This window comes from Habropoda laboriosa, unplaced genomic scaffold, assembly GCF_001263275.1.
Source record: "Habropoda laboriosa isolate 0110345459 unplaced genomic scaffold, ASM126327v1 scaffold257, whole genome shotgun sequence".
NCBI lineage: Eukaryota > Metazoa > Arthropoda > Insecta > Hymenoptera > Apidae > Habropoda > Habropoda laboriosa.
In genome coordinates, this window is record NW_017100369.1 from 353,281 (window position 1) to 369,686 (window position 16,406).

At 39.2% G+C, this 16,406-nt stretch overlaps 5 protein-coding genes and 1 long non-coding RNA gene across 6 annotated transcripts in view; 2 read left to right on the forward strand and 4 right to left on the reverse strand.

Annotated features, from left to right (window-relative positions):
• Positions 1-7,063: 7,063 nt before the first annotated feature.
• On the reverse strand, positions 7,064-7,924 carry LOC108574787 (myb-like protein M). Its single transcript, XM_017937427.1, has 2 exons — positions 7,692-7,924; positions 7,064-7,371 (listed from the first exon to the last, which is right to left on the reverse strand). Exons 1-2 carry the CDS (start codon positions 7,745-7,747, stop codon positions 7,209-7,211), a joined length of 219 nt encoding a protein of 72 aa, XP_017792916.1. The 5' UTR covers positions 7,748-7,924; the 3' UTR covers positions 7,064-7,208.
• A 91-nt stretch (positions 7,925-8,015) lies between these two features.
• Positions 8,016-8,758, reverse strand: LOC108574788. Its single transcript, XR_001891426.1, has 2 exons — positions 8,525-8,758; positions 8,016-8,118 (listed from the first exon to the last, which is right to left on the reverse strand). It is a non-coding gene; the product is annotated as an uncharacterized LOC108574788 (long non-coding RNA).
• A 1,155-nt stretch (positions 8,759-9,913) lies between these two features.
• LOC108574784 (DDRGK domain-containing protein 1) lies at positions 9,914-11,159 on the reverse strand. The gene is made up of 2 exons (XM_017937424.1): positions 11,008-11,159; positions 9,914-10,761 (listed from the first exon to the last, which is right to left on the reverse strand). The coding sequence occupies exons 1-2, from the start codon at positions 11,090-11,092 to the stop codon at positions 9,998-10,000; spliced, it is 849 nt and encodes a 282-aa protein (XP_017792913.1). The 5' UTR covers positions 11,093-11,159; the 3' UTR covers positions 9,914-9,997.
• An 8-nt stretch (positions 11,160-11,167) lies between these two features.
• Positions 11,168-12,176, forward strand: LOC108574785 (transmembrane emp24 domain-containing protein eca). The gene is made up of 4 exons (XM_017937425.1): positions 11,168-11,418; positions 11,509-11,729; positions 11,806-11,952; positions 12,027-12,176. The coding sequence occupies exons 1-4, from the start codon at positions 11,286-11,288 to the stop codon at positions 12,174-12,176; spliced, it is 651 nt and encodes a 216-aa protein (XP_017792914.1). The 5' UTR covers positions 11,168-11,285.
• A 532-nt stretch (positions 12,177-12,708) lies between these two features.
• LOC108574804 lies at positions 12,709-13,397 on the forward strand. The gene has a single exon (XM_017937448.1). It carries the CDS (start codon positions 12,730-12,732, stop codon positions 13,312-13,314), a length of 585 nt encoding a protein of 194 aa, XP_017792937.1. The 5' UTR covers positions 12,709-12,729; the 3' UTR covers positions 13,315-13,397.
• Positions 13,398-14,694: 1,297 nt separating this feature from the next.
• The window catches only part of LOC108574798 (docking protein 3), a 2,741-nt gene continuing 1,029 nt past the window's right edge, over positions 14,695-16,406 (reverse strand). The window contains exons 2-3 of the mRNA XM_017937442.1: positions 16,230-16,403; positions 14,695-16,134 (exon numbers count right to left, since the gene is read on the reverse strand). Coding sequence (XP_017792931.1) covers positions 14,695-16,134; positions 16,230-16,403 — 1,614 coding nt within the window. The remainder of the gene's footprint in view (positions 16,135-16,229; positions 16,404-16,406) is intronic.

A 16,406-nucleotide genomic window follows, 5' to 3' on the forward strand; every position in this document is an offset into this window, starting at 1 on the left:
TTCTCGTTGCGTGGTAATATTTTATACGGTAAAGAATCTCGTGGTATGCTTGTGTGTGTACTTGCCCATTTGCACATCAGGGGAAATTCTTCGAATTAAAATGATCTCTGTGAGAGTTCGAGCGTGACGATCGTAATGCACGGGGATATCGTTGATGATAATTTAAACGAACCGGAAGAGCTGCAGATTCAGGAGGTTAGTTGGAAATTTCTTCAGGTAATAAACGTCTGGTTTATTTATTCGTCAGTCCCCTTCAATGGCCGTGCAAACGTTATGTACGTTGTCCCATATGTTTTTCGTGTACTCCTTCGGCTGACATGTGCGTCCTTGTACCAAAAATGGCAACCCCTCCCGAATTTAAGTCAAACAAGCTAACTCCTGTTTCACGTTTTGTGCGTGTGTGTATGTGTGTAGAGTGCTCGACGAAATACTTTCTCAAGAAGAAAGTCAGTGATGTTCCTTCTTGGTTACGTTTCTGAATCATTTGCTTTGAGTTTCAATATTGTATCGTAAAGTGTGACAAGTATGAGATACATAAAATTTTCTTGATTAACAAATTTATCGAAACGAACGATTCATTTTTCCCCTAGCAACCGGTTTCCTCGTGGATGTGCCCACGAGGCGTCTTCGTGTTCGGGATCTATTTCGAGTAAGACGACCGCCGTCGTCTCGACGCACCGGTAGACGTCATTCTTCCGAGATGCGATCACCGTAGGAACGAACGCCTCGTTATGTCTAAGAATGTACCAGCTGTCGGTACATGACTTCGTCGCGTCGTTGCGAAATGCAAATATTGTGGTAACTTCCCTTGTTTCGGTTAAACTTTTTCGTTTCCAATTTTCTAATAATTAAGTTTTCGAATTTTTAAACTTTCGAATATTCAAATTTCAAATATTCAAACCTTCAAATATTCAAATTTTCAAATATTCTAACTTTCAAATTTTCAAACTTTCAAATATTTAAACTTTCAAATTTTTAAATATACAAACTTTCAAATTTTCAAACTTCCAAATGTTCAAACTTTCCAAATTTTCAAATAACCAAACTTTCAAATTTCCAAATATTGAAACTTTCAAGCTTTCAAATCTCAAATTAAAAAATTTCCAATTTTCCCCTCACTTTGGAAACCGGAAGTCCTCCGCGGCTAAGCACCGGAAGACCATCGCGTTCGATCTTCCCCATTGGAAAAACAATTTGACTCGTGCATTTCCTTTTGATAGCTAATTCGGGCGCGTAATTTCCCCCGCAGCCTTTGTAGACCTCGAGTCTGCGGATGCACGTGTATACACGCGGCGCACAGAGCGGTGGTTGTAACCACGCCTTTAGGTTCGCGGGGGGTCTGGCTTGGCGGCGGGTATACATGGAACAAAGAAAACGAAGAGAGAGGGCTTAAATATCTCGCTGCTCGATTTCTGCGAACCGTTCCAGGAATCGATATTTTTAAACCCTTGCATTTAGAAGCGCACAAACGGAGATCCGACTTGCTCGACGTCACTCGACCGTCTGGGAAAATTCTTTCTCTACACGCGTCTTGCACCAAACCAATTTTTTTTTGTTTCCATTATCAGGTAACAATCTTCGATACTCCCCCGACAATTGCAACGAACGGAAGAGCACAACGAGAAAAAAGAATTCTTCTATTCTTAGGAAGACACTCTCTCCCCACTTCGCGTTCTTTCTTCTCCTTCAGTTTCGAGGAGAGCAAACGAGAGGAAATGATCGATTTTATTTTACTTTTTCCACGTTGCTTTTTCTTCCCTCTCTTCACGAAACACGGCGCCTCGAAATCGTGTCGGTTGACATAGAAATAGGAGAACGTGTCTGTTCGTGCGAAAAAGGGTATCGCGGAAATTCCTGGCCACCCTGATCCCTGAACAAATGTATATATAGGATGTTAACGAGAGATTCGTCGCTAAAATTAAAACGACGGAAGAGACGGGCTGGATAACCGATCGGTTTCAGGGTGAAAAGTATACGAGAGTTGATACGCTTAGTGTTAAACAGACAGAGAGAACGATACAGTCTGGGGAACGAAATAATTCACGCGATCGCACGCGATTGTTGTAATTGATGTGCAACTGGCTACGCTAACGACAGGATGCAAGTGTACAGCATCCGTTTCATTCTAGATCCTGTCAATGATGAGTTCTCACGAGAAACGCTCGTTTCCCCTTCCTCCGGAATTGTCATTGTTTATTACGCTGTATTAAAAATAATATTCCCAAATTGTCGTTAAAAGTATGCAAGCAGTGATCAAGTATACAAGGTGATTCGTTAGAAACAGACCACCTTAAACGTACATGAACGGTATGGATCTTCGGCGTTTGCCACTGTTACATATTCCGAGAGAAGATAAATGGTACAAAATATTTTTGGAGCTTACATCATTTACCACTTCAATTCCTCTAATTATAAAAGTATTGCAACACCCGATATAATTTGAATACAGGTCGCCATTCGATGATGTATCCACATCTTGCCTCTTTCGCTAATGTACACTTTTACCATATCGCTACCACGAAAGTTATTAAGGTGGTCTGTTTCTAGTGGACCACCCTGTATATAAAAAAACACGCGAATCTTTACAAAATTCCTCCCAGAAGAGGAACCCTTTCTGCTCCATTTCATAATGTCCAACAAATTTCTCTGTATCTTGGAAACATCTTTGGATATTAAGGCTGTTTCTAACGGACCACCCTGTATATAAAAAAACACGCGAATCTTTACAAAATTCCTCCCAGAAGAGGAACCCTTTCTGCTCCATTTCATGATGTCCAACAAATTTCCCTGTATCTTGGAAACATCTTTGGATATTAAGGCTGTTTCTAACGGACCACCCTGTATATAAAAAAACACGCGAATCTTGACAAAATTCCTCTCAGAGGAGAAACCCTTCCTGCTCTATTTTACAAGTTCCAATAAATTTTCCTGTATATTGGAAACATCCCTGGACATTAAGGCTGTTTCTAACGGACCACCCTGTATATCAGAAAACACACGAAAATTCACAAAATTCTTCTCAGAAGAAGAACCCTTCCTACTCTACTTTACAAGGTCCAATAAATTTCCCCGTATATTGGAAACATCCTTGGATATTAAAGGCTGTTTCCAGTGAATCACCCTGTACACGAAGAAACACACGAATCTTCAGAAAATTCCTCGCGGAAGAGGAAACCCTCCCTGCTCTGATTTATAAGATCCAATAAATTTCCAGGCTTTCCACTCCTCGTGGCTTCTCTCGGGCAACAACTCGACCCTCTCGAGTTGAACGAACTTGGCCGGTTCCGTGGCAGGGACCTGAACGACACCCTTGACGCCTCAGACGCCACTCACTAATTCCCTGCCCTTTGCACCCACGCACGCACGCACGTATGCACGCATGCACGCACGCACGTGCCTGCAGGCTAATGCAATAACGCGGTCGGAACTTTCTGTCAGGGGCTTAGCCCTGTTACCACGTGGTTTATGCGCGTGCTGGGCCCAGAAGGTGACGAGAACATACGTGAATTGCCACCGACGTTACTTCCTGGTTATATTTAGTCCCCCCGTGTACCGTCAAAGATCGAATTTCTTCACGGGGGACGCCGATAAACCGGTCGAACCCGCCGAATCAGGCTGTCTTCGACGTCGACGATCGACATCGTTCGGTCAACATCTCGCTCTCTCTCTCTCTTCGAGCATCTCTCGTGGAAACAAATATAGAATCAGATGTTCAGGTGTTCCCCCTATTTTCAGAGGAGGAGATGCTTCGAGGCTTTTTCATCGAGCTTTTTTCACTTTCTAAAGTGGAAGTCCCTCCTCACCCTCGCACGGTTGACGTTAATGCGGGGCACGCGCGCCTCCGGAATGACGGACACGTGCTCCTCTGTGTATGAAATTGTCAAACTTACTTACAAGGAGGAATGGGGAACATCCGTCTGGTGCGTTTCTAGTTGCGCGTGTGATTAATACGGGCACCTTTAAAGGGACAAAAAAAGTGTTTGAACGATACGGTGAACGGAAGTGGGGCTTCCTTCTGTTGCTAAATATTGCAATTGCTCGAGAAATTGCATTTTACGCTAATTGCAGGTTTAGTTTAACGGTAGGTCTGAGATAAAATGGTATTTAGCAGAAATTAAGGAAATGTTTCCAGGTGACTATTCCTAAAGGAAGATGATAACAAAGGATCCAAAGATCTTTAAGAATTAACGATGCACCGATGCATCGTCTTCGAGGAAGCGAATATTAAGGGAACGTTTGTGCACAGGGTGAAACCAAAATAGGTGAACAACCTTTGGCATCGTATTCTACTCTTCGTAAGGATGAAAAGGAGCTTTCTGAAAAGCTCTCTTCGCAGAAATCTACTCCGAATAAAAAAAGAAGAAGCGAGAATGCAAAGTTACTCGTGCAAAGTTTCCACGTATACGAAAATCACTTATATCTCGGAAAGAAAGAGCTTCCGGGCCTGTGTTTACACGCCATTTTTCCATCCATTCGCCCACCTATTTCACTCACACCCTGTATACTCCAGCCTTATCATCGTCCACAGCAAACAACTAAAATCTGGAACGATCTCTCGCTAAAATTGAACACATCTAGGTCCAACTTATCAACACCTAAAATAATTCTCCTCCAATTTACCGCCTGCTCCATTCCCCAACGCTATTAGTCCTCTGACCCACATAACAGACACCGATTCTCCACGGCGACATTTCGTCGCGTTCACGAGTAGTATTCTTATCGAAGTCATTCGTCATTTTTCCACGTAGGAGGATGTCTAACGAGATCGGGCACGCGTCCGCGAGTCTGATGCCTCCTCCGGCTGCTAAGCAAGAGGGTGCCTGGCACCAGCTAACTGTTCGCCGCTGACAAAAATAGCGCCCGGGTGCCGTTGTACCTACGGATGCAACGAGCATTACCATCGACAGAGGCAGGAAAGAAGAAGGGAGAGAAGAAGAGGAGAGACGGTCGGGATTTAGACGTGACGGCCGCCCTTCGGCACGCAAAAGGGACGTTGTTCCACGCTTCTATCGAGGGATCGCTGCTTGGATAGAGGAAGCTCTATTTCCGGTCCACATCCGTGGCCCTCGAGGCAACGCTGATCGTCGCTCGATATCCAACGCGATTAGAACGCGTGCAGGAATTTATCTCGAAGGTTTCGCGGAAAACTCGTTTCGAACGGGTTTTCTGCAATTTTCTTCGCAGGATCTGCCTGTAGCCTTTCTGATCAGCTGATCGGTCACGGATTCCCTTTGCACTTTTTTTCGGGGCAATTAACGATACTCGATGTTGTACATCTGACGAGGAGTAAAAAGGTTTCGCTAAAGAAGAAGAAGAAGAAGATTAAGTTTTGTCGTAAGGACGAGGAATTTTAGCCAAGAGAGAGAGAGAGGAGGATCTCCTTGAAAGGCATGCGGAGAACGCGGTCGATCGCCATGAAAAAAGGACTCACGAACAGATTCGCTTTTTTCTTTAGGAAGCACAGATCGAACTGGTCGAAAGCTCGCGAGTAATGCAGCGAAAAGAGACGTATCGAACACAAAAGCTTACCGGTGTGTTTCAGCCTCGAAATAGCAGCGTCGGGACGTCGACTCTCGGCTATCCCGCGTTCCACGGTGCAACGACACTTTTCCTTCTTTCTCCTCGTTTTCTTCTTCTTATTCTTCTTCTATGCACACGATCCTCACGAAGAATCTTCTCGCGTAATTTATAAGCGAAAAAAAAAGGGAGAGAAATACTTTCGACGTTTTTCTTCTCTTTTTCCTTAACGAGTAAAAGGTTAATACCGAACGTCGTCGCGTTCGATAAGGAGTTAAATAAATAAATAAATTAGAAGATAGGTACACGCGGTCGAACGTCGATTATTCGAGCGTCGATCTGAACGCTGGAACGCCCCCGACCCTCCATTCAGAGGAACACCGAACTAGTCGACGCGTTTTCAACGACTGCACCACGTTCCCTTGCACTCGTCCGCCCCGAGCCAAGGCGAAGCTCTCGTTTGTCCAGGAGCTTTTTTCTTCCTCGTTGCTTTCCCCACCCTAACTTTACACTCGGGCTTTCCCCTACTATTCCCTTAATCTGGGGATGCAACGCGCAGCTGAGACTTCGATATTATTCCTAACTCCTCGGAGTGACAGTTGTTTTCAAGTCTTCCGACGATTTTTGCTCATTTCTTCAATTTAAAGGACAAAGAAATTTTTCTAATCCCAAAATTTTCCCTTTTTCCTAATATTCTTCTAATCTGAGTTTGTGAAACCAGTGAATTTTCCGACCTTTCCATTTAAAAGAAAAGAAATTATTGAAATTTTTCTGTTTTCTTAATGTTCCTTTGATCTGAGGTTGGAAAGACAGTGAATTTTCCGGCCTTTCCATTTCTTCCGTTTAAAAAACAAAGAAACTTTTGAAATTTTTCTAAGCTCCCCCCTAAAATTTTCCTGTTCTCTTAATACTCCTTTAATCCGAGGTTGGAAAACAATAAATTTTCCGACCATTCCACTTCTTCAATTTAGAAAACAAACTTGAACTAATCTACTTGCAAAAGAAACTACTTTTTAAAGAAAAATTCCTCACACGTTTCCTCGTTCTTTGTCAGAAACCCGTAATCGTCGTAGTAAACTGAAGTATAAACGACGTTCGTAGGGAGTGTTCGAGTAGTCTGACCATAACAGAACGATTCACTTAAGCGTATCCAGAGATCCCCGGAGTATGAAAGAATTTATTTACGAAACTGTTCGAAAAACCGTGTCGGTATCGGTAGCTCGGTAGCTACACTCTCAGAGATCCTCCGCCCTGCAAATACCGCTAGCTATTTTTTCCAAGTTCTTCTTCTTTGTCTCCCCGGTGGCTTGCATATCCGCCGGAACTAGAGGCGTACTTTTTTCACATTCGTCTGTCGTCGAGCCACGACACCAGCCATTCCTCCCTCCCTTCAAAGAGGGTAATTCCGAACGTAAGACAAAGGAGGAACACAAATTCATCCAGTTTACGTCTCTTTTTTCATTTTGTTAATTCATAGTACGTGTGTGTGTGTGTGTGCATAATTCGAGAGTATAGATGTGTGGGTGACAGGACGATGAAAGCAACGTGGGATCATCTCTTTATTCGTCTGAACATCGCTGTAAAAATTCCTAAGCCGCTAATTTAGATCATCGAGGAAGGATCTGTTCTTTGAAGCCGCACACTCGCGGAACCATTAATCCTGATATAACTGGACTCCCTTTGAAGAGACATTAGCAAATGTGCATGTCAATGAAGTTCTGTTTGTTCTTATACACCGGTCCCCAGGAGCCGTACTTGTCCTTTTTGTTCGTCGACTGTTGCTGCTGCTGCTGCTGCTGCTGCTGCTGCGATTGCTGCTGATATCCTGACGATGCGTTTCCATTTTTGTCCTTGCTGCATATTAAATATCAAATAATCTTCATTCAGTCACCATCGATATTTTCATTTCATTTTATCAAATTTTACTATTCTTATTTTGCTTAAATAATAATTTTCAATTTAATATATTTGTGTTCAAATATATCATTTATAATTTTTTTTAAATTTTAGTATCCAGGAAAATTAAATAAAATTATTTCTAATATTTTTCTAATTTTAGTATCGAGGAAAGTTGAATTAAATTATTTAAAATATTAGTCTCGAATTTGAAATTATGAGGATATTGCAAAATTGAAGAAAATTGAAAAATCTTAGAGATAATCGTTTAAATGTACCTGAAATTCTCGTGAGGTCCCCTAATGGCGCTATTCTGTATTTTAGTGTGGCCCATTTTTCTCTCCTGCTGTTCCTCCTTCAAAATTACCACGCTCCTCTTCTATATTCGTTCAAGACCAATCTGAATCGATGTTCCGGCCGATTGTTGACGAAGCGATTGCTCGAATTTAGTACCTGAAGCTATTCAGACACTGTACTTACTGTCAATCTAAAGTGTCCACCTTTTTTGCTACCTTCGAAAGCAATAATTATTCCCCTGTTATTAACCGTTCCTTATTCTATTTTCAAGGCTATTTTCCGCTTATTAGATACGCAAGACACTCACTCTACGGTACGTGATGCAAATGAACCAGAACTAGCAATTCTAAACGATTGCCAGTGTTACCTCGTCGACTCCCCTTGCGAGTACGTAGGTTTTTAGCGAGCCTGTTGATAAGAAGAAGAAAAAAACACGTTCAAGTACCATTAATACGTAATTTTGCAAATCTTCACGATCCCTACTTCCTCGTTATTTTATCCAAGAAACACACCGATTACTCTAATTCAACCATTTAATCCGAGAAACTTCTTGGTATTCTAATTTTTCGAAGAAACGTCGATTAAGAAGAAAGAAAAAAAGAAGAAGTGATTTATAATCGTGCAAAGGATACCGGTAAACAGGTTCTCAGGGGACCCACCCATCGATCTTCACCCAGTACTATTCCACATCGTCATCGTTTCGAAAGAAATTAATTCGACCCGATTTTCACAGTTAAAAAAGCTGTTACTACGAAGAAGACGACCGTGTGGTGCACGTAGCAGAGAACCTGTTCTCGCGTGTCTCTGCACTTACCTAACACTGGCTAAGAATGTCGGGGAGTTTCCTTGACAGTCCAAGACTTTGCACCTCATCGACACATAGGTCTTCTCGAGATTTCCACGAAACACTGTCACGGTTCTGTTCGATTACAATTTTTCCCTCGACGTTGCTCCAACTGATCTATCCCACTGATTTTCTCTTTCGAAATTTTCGAAGATTCGACAGAAACAGGGAAAATTTTCAAGTAGAGACGTCGACACGAGGGCCTTCAGGAGGACTGCAGGTTCTCCGGCGATCTCGTCGCCTTTTACATAGTCTCTGCGTGTCCCCTTCTTCGCGAATCGTGCCTTCAGGTGTCGGTCGAGTGGGGATCGATCTCGATCCCCGTGTGTAAACGACAAAATCGTTAATCGATCTCACGTTTAATAGTCACGTTATCGATCTACATACGTCAATTAACTAGGTTGCAATTGATATATTTGTCGAGGAAAAACTGTGCATAAATTGTCTCGAGAGAGGAGAGACGTGTTGCAAAGTGGTATTTTTAAACATTGTAATTTTCACCGTGAAAGAAAATAATTCCCGGTAATAGAACGAATTTCGTGGAAAATACGAGGATATAAATTGTCGAACGTAGTGTGACACGGTTATATTTCTTTCGAGACGTAGAAATCGTAGTCGTATCTGGACCAGAACTATTATCATTCCTCCGAAAAACAAACTGCGCGCTGTTCGAGGGCGTAGAAAAATGTCCGACCAAGGCTTCGTCACTGCTGAACTAACGTTAGTGTGAGAAATGGGACGCATAATGGTCGTAAAGGGCTGGGCACTTTGTTCTTCTTCCCGTAAATTTAACGCAGCGTCGATATTTTTAAGGAAACGATCGAATTTGTAACATGGATGCTTTTGTTTTTATTTGGACCGGATGAATTTCATCATGGCGGATTCGACGAATTCGCGTCTAATATTCGCAAGCACAGCGCAATATTCGCGACCAAGTCGTCGGTGTACAGGCCAATGATAAATAAATTATACATTCAGAGGGAAAATGGAAAAAATAAAGGCGCGTAACCTGTAAATGCAAACTAGAATCTGATGCAACATCAATCTGCTATTTCAACAGGTTATTACTTTCAGGACAACCGGAATTCTTTGACCAAATACCAACGAGAAAAAGTTAAATTTCGCGTGTTTTCGAACGATTCGTAAATACGAGGATATTTTTCTAATGACTCGATATAGTAGGAAGTGGATCGAACTTTGCTGACGTGGATGTCGAAGATGTTTGCCTGTATACGAAGATTGCTCAACGAAAATAAAGTTTGTATTTCAAAAAGGTGTTATTTACAATAAAATAAAATATACAGTGTATAAAATATAAATAGAATTTTGATTTTATGTATAACAATCCTACTTTCTGGGTGGATATGTTTATCGCGTGCACGGGAAACGATGTATAAATTTAGTAGAATATTTTTATTTTACAATTGTTGGTAGATTATCGATCTATCTGGCCTCTACCACTTTATGCTTGCTTCCTGGACTCAGGTTGATCAATTGGCTTGAATTCTCTGCCAGTTCAGCGATACTGACTCTACCACGCTGTTTCACAAATTTTGCAACAGCTTCAAGTTCTTCCTGAGAGATATAAATGAATTTCCCTCTGTCATCAATCACTCCAGTTAAATTTCCAGTTGCTTGCAATTCTCGAATCCTGTCTACAACACTTGCTGTCTTTAAACCAAAATGTGCAGCCAAGTCTTCCAGAATTACCACTTTGTTCTCTTTAATGTACTGAAGAAATGACTCCAATAAATTCTCTTCGTTCTCCTTCTCTTCTTGGTCATAACCCTCCTCCTCTACACTGAATGCTTCTTTCATTTTCAAGTATTCTTCGTGTTCTCTCCTTTCTTTCTCCTCTCTTGCTTTCTTTTCTGCCTCCTCCTGCTTCAATTCGTCTTCTCTTTCTTTTTCATATTGCTTGTCCCTCTCTTCTTGGAGAAGCTGATCTCTCTCTCTCTGGACCTTCTTCTCTGCTTTTGCTGCCAATTTTGCTCTCTTCTTTGTACCCATCTTGTGATCAGGTATGGTTGGCTTCTCATCTGCCTCGTCATTTGCTTCATTTCCAGATCTGTCATCATCTTCTTCCACTGGTTGAATGGCAGTTGTTGCTTGCATACGACGTCTAGCATTTCTCTGACCAGCTGCTCGTCTCACTGGCCTACCTTGTGCAACTCTTTCCGCTGCATTTGCTTGTTTTTTCTGTCCAGCTATAACATAGTCGGAAAAAAAACAAACATTTGACGTTTTTCCGAAATGTCAAACACTCAGAAAAAATAAATAACCAATCTGAGCATGTATTTCTGACTAATACATGAAAATATTGACTCAGGATTTGCAAGCAATGACAAAACGTTTGTTTCATAATAAATTATTAGGTTAGGAATGCGAGAGATTATAATCAAGGCGGTATTTTATTGGTAACATAAGAGAAATTACGCAGGCGAAGAACATACCGGATCTACGTCCCAAGAACACTGTACAAATGACAATCAGTACAATAATTAAAGCAGCAAGAGTTGCTAACAACGTGACGTCCATTTTTTGTTTTTTATTTTTCTCTTTGGTTTTCGATTATCGAGAAAGTTGCTATCGATAATGCCTAGCAGCGCCCCGTACGTGAACCTGACCGATTGTTTTCGAAGGTGACGTGTGCTGTGTGTGCTTTCACGCAGAATTTTCATTCGTAATTTAAGTTTTGCTGTGTTCGTAACAGCAGTGCGTGTCGATAACCATGTTAAAATACGGTAGTACACTTTTCGTGCTCTTGTGTGTCTTTGAATATGGCACGGGACTTTATTTTCACATTGCTGAGACTGAACGAAAGTGTTTCCTCGAGGATATACCAGATGAAACGACTGTTTTAGGTACGTGAAATCTACATGTTGATAAAAGTGGAGTTAGTTATACGTCTGTGCTACAATTTTCACTGCAAACTTTTGTTCTTTTCTACGCAGTAAATTATAAGGTCGAATTGTTTGACCCGAGAACCGGCGGATTCGCACCAAGCAGCCCTGGAATGGGCATGCACGTGGAAGTTCGCGATCCAGATGACAAAATGATTCTTTCCAGAGTGTATAGTTCGGAAGGAAGAATTTCGTTCACTTCTCACACACCTGGCGAGCATGTTATTTGTTTATACTCTAACAGTAGTGCTTGGTTCAGTGGTAGTCAACTGGTATGACAACATGATATATGTATTGATTCATAATTGTTTGAATGTTTGACATAATCAAATTTGTTTTGTTATGCAGAGAGTGCATTTGGACATTCAAGTTGGTGAACATACTATTGATTATGCCAACACAGCTCAAAAGGAGAAGTTTACTGAATTGCAGTTGAGGATACGTCAGCTCCTTGATCAAGTGGAACAGATAACAAAAGAACAAAATTACCAGAGGGTAATTGATTGTTTTAGTAGATTTTGACTGTTTCATTGTGGAAAACATTGTGTATGTTGCTTTTTCTTTTTTAGTACCGGGAGGAACGTTTCAGACAGACTTCTGAAAGCACACACCGCCGTGTGTTCTGGTGGTCTCTCACTCAGTCTGTACTTCTGGTAATTATGGGTGCATGGCAAATGAAACACTTGAAGAGTTTCTTTGAAGCAAAGAAATTAGTGTAAAAGGAGAATTTACTCCTACTAAGATTAGTAATTTTAAAAAGACTCATTTTTTCTTCTTATCATACGAAATTCTCAATATAATTTATTAAGAAGGGAAGGAAAGAATAAACATAAACGTGAAATAATTCGTTTTCAAACATTTATACTTTCCATATACAACCAGTTGGGGTGTCACTGCATCTGTTTATTAATTAATATATTCGATCAACAATCGATCTTTGTATGTAATAAATAAATGTATGGAGTGGATTTTCATAGAAATAAAATATTAATTTTCAAAAAAATTCCTGGTTATTTTTTTCCCTCATGTATATATAGATTTGTCGTAATTTGAAAGACGACCGTATTATATTGACGTACATGCGAACCCGCCTTTAGGTGCAGTCGATAACACATTGTGTCAGTTTACACGTGAGGTATGTAGAAGTAATGCATTTAATGGAAAAGTACTATTGATATCGGTGCAATTTAAAAGTGTTTGATAAAGGCACTTCTGGCCAAAATAAACAACATTATATAATTGAAGATTCAATAGGAAATAACAAAGAATATTATGTTCTCATTGCGACAAATATTACGATGTGGAACGCGACTAGCTTTCGCAAAAGAACCTATAAAGTTACATCAGATCGCAATAATTCGAAAAGAAAAATTCAATGTCAATCGTTACGAACGTGCTTTCGTACATACAGGTACAAACCTTTGTGAAGCACCTCAAGAAAGTAACAACGAGCAGGATAAGAAAAAAGTGCTTGGAAAAGTCGAGGGGAAGATAAAAGTGATGTTTACATGTAAAAAGTGCAATTATCGGAATGGGAAAATTATATCGAAAATAGCTTATGAAAAAGGAGTAGTTATAATTCGTTGTGACGGTTGTAAAAATAATCATTTGATAGCTGATAATCTTGGATGGTTTGCGGAACTGAGGAATAAGAATAACATCGAAAAACTAATGGCGGCAAAAGGGGAGACCGTTCGAAAGGTGCAAAATGACATCGATGGTTACATCGAGATTGTCGCTAAAGCTGAAAATGACTTGATACAACATAATAAAGGGTGGAAACAAGATTTATCCGACGAACAAATAGACGAGCCACGTGTTCAGTATAAAAAAGTGGGAACACCAGAGGAAACATAGGGAGTATTGTTGAAGGGAAGACTCTTTATTTTGACAAAGTAAATACGAGTGTAAATACTTCTAAATTTATTGTATACTATGTGTGTTTTTTATGCTATGTTAAACTTACAAGTACATATGAAAAAAAAATAATATCCAAAGTTTGGTAAATATCGAAAGACTTAAAAGTGTGTTTGTTGATCCTTCAAATAATAATTGTTAAAAGAAACAGTGTTGCTTTCATTGTGTATGTGCACCATGTGTTTCTTTAATTGTATTAAATGTAAATAATACTTCTAATATGTACAATTTGGTAAAAAATATATATTCTTGAATAAAGTTTCTCAGATCTTATGAAATTTCTATAAGACTTGCCTCTTTATTGAATGCAACAAATGTTCATGTAACTTTTTATGGAAAAAAAAAAAAGCTATGATTGAGTGTAATATCAATAAAATTTAACTTCATTCATAAAAAATGGTAGATCTTGGCACATGTCGAAGTTATATGGCAAGTTTTAATTGAGAAAACATTGAATACTTGCATGAATATCAATTAATATATATACATAATACATTTTTTATAAAAATGTTTTTCAACAATGAAATATATGGAACATAGTTAAATCTTCTATAAATGTGTATATATTATACATATGTATGTATATAAAATATATAGTACTAGAAACAAAAGGAATGACTTATTGCTTTTATTCCTTATCATGCATATATAAATTCTATTATATATCTTGAAAAAATTTATATTGTCATAAACTTTAAATATCTCTGAAGGCACAACTTCTGTTGAACTTGCAACAGTATTATAATAGGGGACTATGAATAATTATGATAATAATATTATAGATTAAAGATCTCTAAGTACACCAGATATTGGAATGACATGCAAATTCAATTTTTTAATTCTGCTTGACTTTGTCATTAAACTATATATTGTGATATAAGCCACTATATGTTTCTGTTGCAATCAGTCATTTTGATAGTGTTAAAATACTAATGTTGAAATTTTTTTCGTAATAACGTCGATAAATTTACTTCTAATATTCATTAGACAGTATGTTTAAAAGTTATTAGAATATGTAAAATCATTTTCTTTCTAAAAATAATTATTTCTACATAATTGACAGTGATTAAAAAGACTAGTGTTTCTTAAACTAATCTTTGCACAGAACAAATGTCATTTCATTTCTGCACTTCCGTAACATGGTTATAAAATATCAGCATTTAACTTCATATTATTCAGCACAATAAGAATCAACTTATCCTAGTCATAAGGCAGACTAGTACTCTTATCATTTTCGAGAGTTAAGAATCTCTGAAGTAGAAGTAACCTAATATATTCGTAGAGTTGGAATCGCTATTAAATGTAATCATTTTGGATCTTTTATACCCTTTTTGGTTTTGATACAATTGCATATTCGCTATTATTAAAAACTTTATGCTTTGGACCCATACTGCTGTTGGTAGACCCAGTTTCAGAATGATTCGTTTTCTTTCTAATAACACCATAACCAAGGTGACTATCATCTGCTAACCTAACAGCGGACATATCTTCGACAATATCATAATTAGACCATGCGGTATTAGTATCGACTACGGAAGTATTTAGGGAAACATTGGAATGTGAATTTTGAGAAGCACTGCTAAAATTTCCGAATTTATATGTACCCTTTTGATTAATTTTAGTAGCAGAGCCGAAATGCTCCAACTTATCGTAATCAGGTTCGTCATTGGGTTTACAAGGCATATGGTTCATCGTCGCCGAAGTCACTGGATTATCCGTAATACTAGACTTACTCTTTGACGAGCTTTGGGACGACATAACAGGCATCATTGTTTCATATTGAAAATCATCCTCGTTTTCTTTGTCCTTGTCGCTATGTATCAACGAGTTTGGTCTTTCTGTGTGATGTATATTATCAATACCATGCGTTTTCCAAGCGTCATTTCTTACTTCTACTAAATCATAAGGGTGTCTCTCTTCATCATCAAGTATGGAGCTTCCTATTGTTTTCTGAGATAACTCTGGAGAATTATCTCTGTTTAATGTCTTATATTCTCCGCACGAAGGTAAGTCTGATATTTCGGGATCTACGTTTTTCTTGTCCAATAAACCCGTGAAAATATATTTTCGCGGTGGTTTTGCGGGTTTTGGTTTAACAAGAGATAAAGAAGGTTTAGAGGATAAGCTAGTGTCCAAGTTTGATGAGGAGCTCGACTGTTTTTGAGAATTTTGCGGTGAAAAATCAATGTCAATTAAATTACCAGAACTATTTGGAGAAGGGGGTAATGCTGCTCTGGAACCGGCCTCCATAGATAAGGCTGCATGGTACTGAGCATCATTGCACTCAATGCTTGGAGTACTTTCTTCGTTCATTAATTTTTTCATTGATCTCATCTTGGAATACATGCATCGAAAAATCTCCTGCTGGCTACCGTGCTCTAAGCGAAAAGAGCCTTCTCCAGATTCACACTTTCTTCCTGCTTCAAAAATGAACTTTCCATCTTTGTAACCATATCTTCTGATATACCGATATGGCCAAGTGAACAGAACCACATCACCATCCATTAATTTAATATCAACTGCAGCTACAACAAGTGTATAGTTCCTACTTTCTAAGCCACAACGTTTAGATGCATCTGTTTCCACAACTTTGACAGAAAACACTCCTTCTCCACTGGTACAGTATAAGTCATTGTTTTCTTCTATTGTCTGATTAGACACACTATCTTTAAATGCTACTAGCTGAAATGCAGTAATCCAATGACTCATATCAGATTCTGAATAACATCCAAAGTAATGGATCCCTGACTTAGTCACAACCTATGTGCAAAAGAAACCACAAAGAAGAAATAAATAACTATTCCACATTGTTAAATTCCATAGTTAAATCTTGTCCCTGTTAAAACTTTACTTACTGTAAATACATGTGACTGGTTGCTAGGTGCAATCTTGATGCATGTGTCTAAGGTAATGATACGTGGAGTATGCAACTGCAATACAGCCTCCTCCTGGTTATCATAAATTTCTACACGTTTGATCCCATAGTTACTAGTTCTAAACAGCTGACAGAATCGCTTATGCCAAGATTTCTA

What these genes read in the sequence shown, in the direction of transcription:
- LOC108574787 (XM_017937427.1), bottom strand. Translation starts at nt 7,747, where the DNA reads ATGGGCCACACTAAAATACAGAATAGCGCCATTAGGGGACCTCACGAG. An exon ending in GGACCTCACGAGAATTTCAG is followed by an intron (nt 7,372 to 7,691) that starts GTACATTTAAAC and finishes TTTAATATGCAG; the next exon opens with CAAGGACAAAAATGGAAACG.
- LOC108574785 (XM_017937425.1), top strand. Translation starts at nt 11,286, where the DNA reads ATGTTAAAATACGGTAGTACACTTTTCGTGCTCTTGTGTGTCTTTGAA. An exon ending in AGATGAAACGACTGTTTTAG is followed by an intron (nt 11,419 to 11,508) that starts GTACGTGAAATC and finishes TTTTCTACGCAG; the next exon opens with TAAATTATAAGGTCGAATTG. An exon ending in AAGAACAAAATTACCAGAGG is followed by an intron (nt 11,953 to 12,026) that starts GTAATTGATTGT and finishes TTTCTTTTTTAG; the next exon opens with TACCGGGAGGAACGTTTCAG.
- LOC108574804 (XM_017937448.1), top strand. Translation starts at nt 12,730, where the DNA reads ATGTTCTCATTGCGACAAATATTACGATGTGGAACGCGACTAGCTTTC.
- LOC108574784 (XM_017937424.1), bottom strand. Translation starts at nt 11,092, where the DNA reads ATGGACGTCACGTTGTTAGCAACTCTTGCTGCTTTAATTATTGTACTG. An exon ending in GTTCTTGGGACGTAGATCCG is followed by an intron (nt 10,762 to 11,007) that starts GTATGTTCTTCG and finishes ACTATGTTATAG; the next exon opens with CTGGACAGAAAAAACAAGCA.